At 45.1% G+C, this 11,446-nt stretch overlaps 2 protein-coding genes and 1 long non-coding RNA gene across 3 annotated transcripts; 1 reads left to right on the top strand and 2 right to left on the bottom strand.

Annotated features, from left to right (window-relative positions):
* Nucleotides 1-256: 256 nt before the first annotated feature.
* Nucleotides 257-3,328, bottom strand: LOC133872685 (uncharacterized). The gene has a single exon (XM_062310260.1). It carries the CDS (start codon nucleotides 3,326-3,328, stop codon nucleotides 257-259), a length of 3,072 nt encoding a protein of 1,023 aa, XP_062166244.1.
* A 708-nt stretch (nucleotides 3,329-4,036) lies between these two features.
* On the bottom strand, nucleotides 4,037-5,677 carry LOC133872686 (uncharacterized). The gene has a single exon (XM_062310261.1). It carries the CDS (start codon nucleotides 5,675-5,677, stop codon nucleotides 4,037-4,039), a length of 1,641 nt encoding a protein of 546 aa, XP_062166245.1.
* Nucleotides 5,678-5,722: 45 nt separating this feature from the next.
* On the top strand, nucleotides 5,723-9,604 carry LOC133873738 (uncharacterized). Its single transcript, XR_009901150.1, has 2 exons — nucleotides 5,723-8,592; nucleotides 9,425-9,604. It is a non-coding gene; the product is annotated as an uncharacterized LOC133873738 (long non-coding RNA).
* The last annotated feature ends 1,842 nt before the right edge of the window (nucleotides 9,605-11,446 follow it).

Genomic DNA, 11,446 nt, shown 5'->3' on the forward strand with positions numbered 1-11,446 from the left:
CCGGGTCGGTTGTATTTCAAACCGAGGGAGCGACGCTTTGATTTGAACCGAGACATTCCTTAATGACTTTAGTCAATATTGAGGAATGACCGGTGCATGCTCCGGGTCGGTTGTATTTCAAACCGAGGGAGCGACGCTTTGATTTGATCTGGTCTGGTTTGATTTGAACTGAGATTCCATGCTTCGAATTGAATTGAGAATAAATATACATTGTCGGTGCCAGCTTGATAACAATAGTAAGCACAAGATAAGCAATTCACATAAAATATTTCTTCAGATGCTCGGCGTTCCAGGCTCTTGGTAATTCTTTGCCGGTCGTATCGATCAAATGGTATGCCCCTTTGTCGTGGCATCGTATAACTCTGTATGGGCCTTCCCATTTTGCTCCGAGCTTTCCCTCGATTGGATCTTTGGTGATGGGGCTTACCTTTCTCAGAACCCAGTCTCCGAGTTGGAACTTTCGTGGGCGGACTTTTTTGTTGAAGTAACGGGCAGCTCGGTCTTGGTACGCGGCCCATGTTATCTGCGCTTTATCTCTTCTTTCTTGTAGTAAATCCAGATTGAGCTTGATTCCCTCGTCATTGAGTCCCGGATTATAGTGTGATACTCGGAAGCTGGGTGATCCGACTTCGGCGGGGATGATTGCCTCTGAGCCGTAAGTTAAAGAGAAAGGAGTAGCCCCGGTGGGAGTGCGTGTCGTGGTGCGGTAGGCCCAAAGTACCTCGGGTACATATTCTACCCAAGCTCCTTTCTTTTTACCGAGCTTCTTCTTTAGTGTTCTGAGAAGAGTCTTGTTCGTAGCTTCTACTTGTCCGTTCGCCGGTGGATATATCGGGGTTGAGTAATAATTTCTGATATGGAGTTCGGCGCACCATTTTCGAAACGGTCCACAATCAAACTGTTTTCCGTTGTCGGTAACAAAAGCGTGTGGGATGCCGAATCGACATATGATTGAATTCCAGAGAAATTTTACTACGTTTGCGGTAGTGATAGTGGCGTGTGCCTCGGCTTCGGCCCACTTGGTGAAGTAGTCTACCGCGACAAGAAGGAATTTCCGGCCACCTTTTCCCGGAGGCATAGGCCCGACTATGTCGACCCCCCATTTTGCGAATGGCCACGGCGAGGTGATTGGGCTTAGTTTTTCAGGGGGTTGCTTCATCACCCGGGCGAACCTCTGACATTTGTCGCACTTTCGAACGATTTCAACTGAATCCTTGCCCATTGTTGGCCAGTAGTATCCGGCTCTCATCGCTTTGTAAGCCAACATCCGAGAGCCAGAGTGGTTCCCGCAGACTCCTTCGTGTATCTCCTTTAATATGTATTCCGCCTCGGAACTTTTAAGACATTTCAAGAGTGGCTCAGTATATCCTCTTCGATAGAGCACCCCTCCGATAAGCACGTACCGGGCTGAATGTATTTTTACCTTCCGAGCTTGCAGCTTTTCCTCGGGTAGGGAACCGTCGCGGAGGTACTGAATTACATCAGTAGCCCATTCGGGTTCGTCTGATTCTTCTTCAATTTCCATCATGTCGAGTTGTGGAAGGATTGAAGGCTTGGTCTGTATCACCACCCCCCGTGTGGACGTTCTGACAACAGGCCCGGTGCCGGAACCCATTTTGGAAAGAGCATCCGCTCGGGCGTTCTCTTCCCGAGGAACTTTGGTTACGGCGGTTCTGTGGAAGTTAGATTGGCATTTGCGTACCTTATCGAGATATTGAATCATCTTTTCACCTTGTGCCTCGGCCGATCCCTGCACATGGCTGACTACCAACTGAGAGTCGCTTCTGATCTCCACATTCCTTGCTCCCATTTCCCGAGCTATTGAAAGCCCGGACAAAAGTGCTTCATACTCGGCTTCATTATTGGTGGTCACAAAATCCAGTTTGATCGCATATTGAAAAGTTTCTCCATCCGGGCTTGCTAAAGTGACACCGACTCCGCTCTTCTGGTCGGCCGAAGAACCATCTACATATGCTACCCATGTTTCCTTCTCGGGCAGCTCTTCGCTTTCGGGCGTATTGCTAAATTCTAGCAGGAAGTCGGCTAGCGCCTGACCCTTGATAGAAGTACGAGGGTGGAACTCTATGTCAAACTGCCCCAGTTCTACCGACCAATTTACCAACCTCCCGGATAGATCCGGTTTTTGTAATATCTTCTTCAGCGAATGCTCGGTTAACACTCGTATAGCGTGTGCCTGGAAATATGGCCTCAATCTCCGGGCCGAGATTATTAAGGCGAAGGCCAATTTTTCAATCCGAGGGTACCTCTCCTCGGCTCCATGGAGGGCTTTACTAGTGAAATAAACCGGTTTCTGAACGCCTGAGTCTTCTCGGACCAAAGCTGAACTGACTGCCGAGGCTGATACTGCGAGATAAAGATACAAGATTTCTCCTTCCTCGGGGCTGCTCAACAGCGGCGGGTTGGTCAGATATTCTTTTAACTTCTTGAAGGCTTCCTCGCACTCACTGCTCCACACGAAGGCTTTTCTCAAAATCTTGAAGAATGGGAGACATTTGTCGGTGGATCGGGAGATGAACCGGTTAAGGGCTGCTATTCTCCCGGTCAATTGTTGCAGTTGCTTGGTGGTCCGGGGAGGTTGCATGCTGAGGACAGCATTCACCTTCTCGGGATTCGCCTCGATTCCTCTTTGTGAGACCATGAATCCTAAGAATTTTCCTGAGGATACGCCGAAAGCACATTTGGCCGGGTTCAGCTTCATCTTATGACTCCTTAGTGTTTCGAAAGTTTCCCCCAGGTCGGCTATATGGCCGGCAGCTCGTGTGCTCTTCACAAGCATGTCGTCAACATAGACTTCCACGTTTCGTCCGATTTGATTTCGGAACATTTTATTGACGAGCCTCTGGTATGTAGCCCCGGCATTCTTTAGACCGAACGGCATCATTTTGTAACAGTAGAGACCTCGGTCGGTAATGAACGACGTTTTTTCTTGGTCGGCTTCATCCATGTGGATTTGGTTGTACCCTGAGAAGGCATCCATGAATGTTAAAAGTTCATGACCGGATGTAGAGTCTACAAGAAGATCGATCCGAGGTAATGGAAAACTATCCTTGGGACACGCTTTGTTGAGATCGGTGAAGTCAACACACATTCTCCACTTCCCGGTGGCTTTCTTGACTAAAACCACGTTGGCCAACCACACTGGGTAGTCTACTTCTCGGATAAACCCAGCCCGCAATAGTTTGTGTACTTCCTCGGCAATGGCCTGGTTTCGTTCCGGTGCGAAAGTCCTTCTTCGTTGTTTAACCGGTCGATAGCTTGGATCCACCATTAGCTTGTGGGTTATTACGGATGGGGGTATTCCCGGCATGTCCTCGTGGCTTCATGCGAATACATCTTTGTTTTTTCTGAGGAATGCAACCAGGGCTTCCTTCATTTCAAGGGGAAGCTGCGCGCCGACACGGACTTTCTTCTTCGAGTCACCGAGCTCGAATTCTTCCAGTTCCTCGACCGGCTCCCCCAACGGTGATTGCTATTTTTCTTCATCTTTTTTCTTCTCTCCCAGTCTCGCGGCTTCCGGGAGCTTCTTCAAACTTGTATTGTAACATTCTCGGGCCATCCTCTGGTCTCCTTTTTCGACACCGACGCCTTCTTCGGTGGGGAATTTCATGCTCAGGTGAGGAGTTGAGGTCACAGCCCTAAATTCGTTGAGAGCTGTTCTCCCGAGGATGGCGTTGTAGGCCGATGGTCGATCGATTATTAAGAACCGAACCATCACCGTCCTCTGCCTCGGGTACATTCCTGCTGTGACCGGAAGCTCAATGGACCCGAGTGGGAGCACTTTCTCTCCCGCAAATCCCACAAGCGAATATCTCGCCGGGATCACCTTACTTCGATCGATCTTCATCCGCTCGAAGGCTGACCTGTAAAGGATGTCAGCCGAGCTTCCTGTGTCAACCAAGACGCGGTGTATTTTGTGGTTGGCTATGGCCAGACTTAGTACCAGAGCGTCGGTATGCGGGAGTGATACCCCTGCATAATCATCGTCCGAGAACCCGATCACTTGTGCGTCTCGTTTTTAGGACTTTGGAGGTTTCTGCACCGAGTATACCTCGAAATCCCGTAACTGTCTTGCATATGCCTTCCGCGCCGAGCTAGATTCTCCGCCTCCTCCGAAACCCCCCGAAATCGTCTGTATTTCCAGAAGGTTCTCCTGCCGTTCGGGTCTGGCTCGGCTCCTACTTCTCTCTCGTGCAGCCCGAGGATCCGGCCTGCGTTCTTGTTCCCTTCCTCTTTCTTGATTTCTTCCCCGATCATCCCGGGGATTGTTTTGATCCTGATGGAGTCGATTCTGATGGTGGCGGTTGCCGTGCTCCGGATTCTGCTGAATTCTCTGATCTGCGAGGAAACGGACAAGTTTTCCGTTTTCTATGAAACGTTCAATCAGAAGTCTCAAGGATATGCAGGCTTCCGTACGATGCCCGGTGGTGTCATGAAACGCACAGTACTGGTCGGCGTATCGTGAATGCGGATTTGCAAGCACCGGTTTGGGCTTCCGGTACGTCGGGTCTCGCTTTATTTCCAGGAGAACATCCATAATGGGTGCATTGAGGGGTGTCCAGTTGTGACCCCTTAGGGACTCCTGATCCCGCTTCGGCCTGGCCTCTTCTTCCGGAACCCGCTTCGGTTCTTCCTTCCGAGGATTCTTCTTTTTTGGGTTCCCGGAAGTGGATGGGCGAGTAGTCTCGGGTCCCAACAGAGCTCGGAGTGTCTCTTCCTGGTTAATGTACTTCTCAGCTTTACTCATAAAGCCATCTAAATTCTGAGGGGGCTTCCTGGCTATATCAGCCATTAGTGCTCCGTCTTTTCGGATTCCCTGAAAGAGAGCTCCGTAGATGAAATCATCTGTTGTTGCCTCAGCTTCAAGTCTAGCCTTGTTGAACCTCATAAAGAAATCTCTGAGGGATTCCTCGGGTCCTTGGTGCAACGACATTAAGGATCCCGACGGCTTTCTTCTGACCCTTCCGGCCATGAACTGCGTCAGGAACATCCTGCCGAGGTCCTCGAAATGACGAATGGAATTTGGCGGGAGGCTCCTGAACCAGTCACGGGCATTGCCCGAGAGGGTCAAAGGAAAGGCTCGGCAGGCAACCATCTCGGGTGTTCGATGGAGATCCATGTGGGCTCTGAAATTATCTAGGTGCTCCACAGGATCTTCAAGTCCCGTATAAAACGGGATCTCTGGGACTTTGAACTTCTCAGGAAGGCAAATATTTGCCACCTCCTCGGTGAATGGGGAGGTGGTCTTCTGTAAAAGGTTTTCCACCAGGGAAGCTTTTCCCTTATCGTTCCGTTGGATAGCTGCGGTTAGAACATTGCATCTTTGCTCCAACCGGGCAATCATGCCTTGTACCGCCCTTGCTGCCTCGGGTTGAACAGGTGGTGGATTTCCTGGGACTTCTTCTTCTTTGTTCGGCTCCTCTGTTCCTTCGACCCGGCTGCCTTCCTCTCGATTTCCTGGGTCAGTAATAGTTCGGTGAAGTTCTGGAACCCGGGCCTGGAGGACAGCATTCATAGTGGCCAAATCCTCGATGCTTTTGGCCATCTGCTCCATTCTTTCATTCAGGAGAGTGAATTGGGGATCGTTGGAGTTTCCTTCGTCTCGGGCATTTCGGTCATCCCGAGGCACTCGGTCGGTTTCTGATCGAGTATTCACCATAACGGATTTTTTTTTAGGAAAACGATATAAGTCGTTCCCACAGACGGCGCCAAACTGTTGCGACAGTTTCCGGAAGGTGACGTGTCGGTCAGATTTTGGACTAAGTTGCTCCCGGTTGTGTCTGGTTCACCTGAAAAGTAAAGCTGCGTCGGGGGGGGGTTCCGACAACCCCGCTCCGATACTTAAGTAAGTGTATGGTTCTGAGAATAAATGCGCAAAATAATGCCAAAGAGACTGATTAGCATGTACCTTAGCATCTGAAACAGTTCTTGTATTTATAGAGGTTATGGAGCAGTTCCATTAGCTTCACAATTTGCGCACGAGGCGGTTGGAGGAGACGTGGCTCCATGTAAACAACTCTTCCAGATTCCGTAGATCTCGGTGGTATCATGGGGTCCCACGACATGCATCGTGTCCCTTAGGTTCCGGGTACTGCCGAGACGCATGACTTCCATGACGTGCGTCGTGTCCCTTAGATTCCGGGTACTGCCGAGACGCCTGCAGATGCGGATACCAACTAGCATTTGGATCGCCAACTCAGGCCTGTTGCAACAGACTTGGGCCCAAGGAGCCTCAATGGGCCCGGGTAAATTATGCCTTTTCCAATATTTGGGCCCGGTCGGGTGGATCAGAGAGGGCCCACATCCCGGATTGGGCCCAACTCCCGAGAAGATCTATATTTGTCCCAACAATGCTGTTGTTTGGTTAGAGGTTTTTCTAGCTCTTTTCACCACTCTTGAGGTTTTATCCGTCGTCATGTACAACTTATCCTGCCCAAATCCGTTACCTAGGTTTTATTCGTCTTGGCTTCGATCTCCACCAAGATGGTGGCTTTCTCCTCAATGTTCGTCATATTCTCCCCAGCGTCGGTGGCCCTTTTCTAAGTTCTTAGATCTGGTTTTTTCAAAGCTAGATCTACGTTCTTCCGAGGGTCTCTAGCTCCCACGCGCCACTTCAACGGCATCACCAACGTCTTAACTTCCCAACGCCACCAGTCATGCAGCATTCCACCTCCCACACGCCTACACGTGGTGCTCACGCACTGGGTGGACATTCCCCACCTCCGACGCATGGATTTCACACCCGGCGCCTGATGTTGTGCTCTGCTTTGCTTTGTCGGTCACTAGAGTTGCTGATTTTTGGGCTTTTTTGTTGTTTATTTATTTCAGTTTTATTTTGTTGCTTGGGTTTTAGTTTCCCTTTAATTAAGAGAGATGCTTGTATCTAGATTTGTGTTGGTGCCTCTCTTTTATGTAGTCTCAGAGATTTGGACTATTTCAGTGCTTCTATCGCTTCAGCTATCTTCGGGTGGTTGTTGTTGTTCCTAAGTGGGGTACAAATGGGCTTGTCTTACTCTGTACTCCTTTAGCTTTTTTAATCACCTTATGCAGCCCTTTAAGAGGACTGAGTCACTTGTTTGACTCATTTCCTAACTTTTGTATTTATTTCAACACTTTTTTAGTTTGGTTTAGGTCTATTGTTGGGAAGCCCATTCCTTTTAACTCTTTCCCTTATTCAATTAAAAAAAATACTAACATTTGCTTCGTTACTCAAAAAATTAAATGTTGTTAAATTAACAAGTCAATGTTTGAAACTACATATGTCACGTTGCAGTGCCCAAGACGCATCAAATAATGTTAAGATAATGATTAAAAAAAACATATGATACCCACTAAAATCAAAGTAAGATAGATTACATAAGAAAATCGGGTTTTAGAAGTAAAAATGATGGATTTTAAGCTAAAAAATGCACTCACCGAACATAACTGGGTAACAATGGCGAGCGCACAGAAAATAATTTTTCGAATTGAGGTCATATATGCAATTTTGACACTCGTAGCTCAAGTTACACCCAAATCACTAGCCTGTGTCCATGTGTGTAATACGACCCAATCGATTAAAGACGAAAGGACATGACTAGAGAAAGATCGGAAGAAACATATCAAAAAACGAGGCCAAAAACAAAAATTGAAGTTTTTGTAAAACAGAGCCCGATGGACCGAGATTTTGTGGGTGACACGTGGTAGAAGGCTTTTTGAAAACTTATGCCCAAAGTCAAGTGACATGTGGAAACTAAGACCTAGGTGGCTAGGTTGACCAATACACTTGGTCATCGACTGAGGATAGTTGGGTCAGACTTATCCTGACTTAGATTTGACTAGGGACACGCGTCAAAGCAGGATTGAGCCAACTCATCAAAGGTTCAGTCAACCGAGGGCTTATTTTCTACGTGTCAACAAAGGCTTCGTCGACCGAGCACTGTATGTTTGAGAATTTCTATAAATAGGGCCGAGTGTTGAAGGGTTTTTCACTCCAAAATCCTATCTCTCTAGAATTTAGGATTTAAGTGTTTTGAGTAGCGGTATAATTTCGGACCGGTTATAATCGGCCAGAAAACAAGCTCCGAATAACCAAAAAACCGGTTTACTATCCAGTTATAAATAACCATGTAACCGGGCACCTTGAGCCGAGTCGAGTATTAATTTTCTAGGCACTTGGTAATAACTGGGTAATCAGCTCCGGGTTATAATATATTAAAAAAAATTAAAAGTTACCCCTACCTAGTACCCGTTACCCTAAACACATGCCCCTTAACCCTTTCCTATTTCCATTTTCCACTTTTATTTTCTCTTCTCGCCAGTCGCCACCTATAGCCTACTTCTTCTTCTTCTTCACAAAATCTGAGTTCTTATTCTGCACGGCACACGCTCTTAGTTCTTCACTTCTTTTTCTTCTTCTTAGTTCTTCTTCTGTCATGCTCTCCACTGTCACCTACAACAGATCTGGTGATTTTTGAATCGGCCTTCGTCTTTGATCTTTTGATTCTTTCTCACTCTCACTGACTTCGTCTTTCTCTGTTTCTCTACAAATTTGGTGATTTTTGAAGCTGAAGAAGCAGTCTAGCAGACGGTTAGGTATGTTGTTCTTGTTAATTTTTGTTCTTTAATGGCTTTATCAGTTTGATGGTTTTAAATCTCTACAGATCTTGTTAATTTTTGATTCGTGGGTCTTTGCTTTTCTGGGCTTTTGATGCCACATTCTTGGTTTATGCATCTGGGTATTGGGCATTTGGGCTTTCGGTTTATGAATATGAGTGGTAACTTAAGAGGGTTTAACTATTTGTTCCATATCCCAGAATTTTTGTCACTCTGATTTGTCTGATATTTGGAAAATATTGCTATTGATTTGGATGATACCTTTTCTTTGTTGCTTTTAATTCAAGATTGGTTGATTTCTACTCCGTGTCTTTGTCTGTGTGTGTTTTGCTGGTCTTGTCTTTTAATTTCTTATGCAGCTATTTCATCATGTATTTGTCCTTTATTGCCTCTTAATTCATTAGGAAACTTTTATGAAATCCAAGTCTGATTGGGGACTAATGAAGGTGGAGGATAACTGTTTCCTCAACTTAATGCTTATATCGTCTCCTTTGTTATTGGCTAATACACTAAAATCTCATACATTTAAGCACAAGATACACGAATGTTATGGTGCTGCAAGTGCATTTTTTTTTGTTAAATTTTTTCTTGCTTTATTTTTTTCCAGATTTGAACAATTGGTGTGTTATATAATAGGGGTGGTTATTATTGAAGAATGAGAATTTGTTGGTATTTTTTTTTTTTTGGTTATATTTTCTCTTGAAAAATGAGAATATTATTGAAACCTTTGATGAGCATGGTAAATGGTTATAAATTCATTTTAGTTATTTATTCATTTAACTCATTTTTTTTTTTCTATTTTCTATTGTAGTTATAGATGATTGAGAGCAGAGCTGCAGAAAGCCAGAAACTGGACCATGCTTGGATATGTTTAATATGTTTATGAACTTTTCAAATATGTTTATGGACTTCTGGGTTTGAACTTTTTTATTATGTTTATAAACTTTTGGGTTTTTAATATGTAATTATGTATGGATGTGGAGTTTTCGAATTCAAATCTCCAGTTGATGGGCATAATGTATATGTCCCATGATGGCACAAATGAGAAATCAGGAATTCTTTGACTATAGAGAAGATTTTCACTTTGATACAATAATAGAAATTTCTTGATTGAATTAAGCCCAATACCTTAAAAAAAAAGAGGCTAAAACGTTTAAATAAAGCCCAAAAAAGTTTAAATGAAGTCTAAAAAAGTAGGCTCAATACTTAAAATAGGCCCAAAAGGTTTTTTTTTTGTTTTTTTTTAATACTACCCGGTTCGAATAACCAGGGTACCCGATTCCGGAGCCGGTTGTTGAAATTCAATAACCAGAAACTCCAGAGCTGGTTCCCGATTATTACCCAATAACTAGAAACCGGCTCCGGATTTACACCCTTAGTTTTGAGTGAAAGGTTTTTTAGTAGCAAAGCTCTACAAAAGTGGATTCTCGGTGTAGAAGATTCAGTTAAGTAGAGTTTTTGAGGTATAACTAAACTCTAGCTTTTCAATTAGTTAAGTTATTTGATGCGTGGATGTTATGCCTGTATAAAGCTTACGTGATTAACAGCGTGTTTATAGCGCAGTTATAATACCCGTATATAAATATACGGGGGAATGAAATATTGTTATAGTACAATCGTTAAAGCGTCATTACGATGCTCTTGTAGCATTGTAAAATATGTAAAGTATAATTATACTTTAGGAATATTGGCTATATTGTGATAACAACGTAAGTGGTTGTATTATTATACTTAGTTTTAAATAAAATGAGTTTTAATAGTTATTTTCATAAAATTATGTAAAAATAGGATTGTATGCGTTTTCTTTTTTCACACACACGTAAAGCAGCAGAAGCCCCAACACAAAACTCTCCTGGCACATTACAAAGACGAAGCTAACCAAAAGTTTTAGACTTTCTATATGAACTGTTTGGGAACAGAATACAATAATTATTCAATCCGGGTTTTTTCTAAAACCCACCCACCCGCTCAAAAACCCGGATTTTGACCCGAATTTTGATATTCCTGGTGGGACCCAGCGCAGAAAAAGTTGACTAACAAAATATTAATATTAATAATTTAAATCAATATAAAATAAAAGAAATTAATATTAATAATTTAAATTAAAAAAAAAAAGAAATTAAAAAAAAAAAAGACAGAGAGGTGGCTGCCGGCTGGCAGCCACCCCCTTGGGGGAGGCCGTGCGGCCTCCCCCGACTACTGGGGGTGGCCGCGCGGCCACCCCCGAGTACTGGGGGTGGCCGCGCGGCCACCCCTGACCCTTGGGGAAGGCCGCGCGGCCTCCCCTGAGTACTGGGGGTGGCCGCGCGGCCACCCCCAAGGGACGCTTGGGGGTAGCCGCGCGGCCTCCCACGAGTACTGGGGGTGGCCGCGCGGCCACCCCTGACCCTTGGGGGAGGCCGCGCGGCCTCCCCCGAGTACTGGGGGTGGCCGCGCGGCCACCCCCGACCCTTGGGGGTGGCCGCGCGGCCTCCCCCGACCACTGGGGGTGGCCGCGCGGCCACCCCCAACCTCCTCTGGGGGTGGCGCGCGGACACCCCCATTGCCTGGGGGTGGCCGGGCCACCCCCAAAGGGGTGGCTGCCAACCGGCAGCCACCCTTGGTTCTTTTTTTTTTTTTTTTTTTTTTAATTTTTAATTTTGATTTCAATTATTTTTTTAAAAAAAAATTATTTATTTTTTTTAATTAAATAATCAATAAATAATAAATTATTATTATTTAAATTATTATTTCACACAACTTTTCAAAATACCAATTATTATACACAACTTTTTAAACTATCAATCATTTCTTACCATTAAAATATAATATTTTTCAATCTCAAAATTCAACA

The sequence above is a fragment of the Alnus glutinosa genome, chromosome 7 (assembly GCF_958979055.1).
Source record: "Alnus glutinosa chromosome 7, dhAlnGlut1.1, whole genome shotgun sequence".
In the NCBI taxonomy this organism is placed as follows: Eukaryota; Viridiplantae; Streptophyta; class Magnoliopsida; order Fagales; family Betulaceae; genus Alnus; species Alnus glutinosa.

What these genes read in the sequence shown, in the direction of transcription:
- LOC133872685 (XM_062310260.1), bottom strand. Translation starts at nt 3,328, where the DNA reads ATGCCGGGAATACCCCCATCCGTAATAACCCACAAGCTAATGGTGGAT.
- LOC133872686 (XM_062310261.1), bottom strand. Translation starts at nt 5,677, where the DNA reads ATGGTGAATACTCGATCAGAAACCGACCGAGTGCCTCGGGATGACCGA.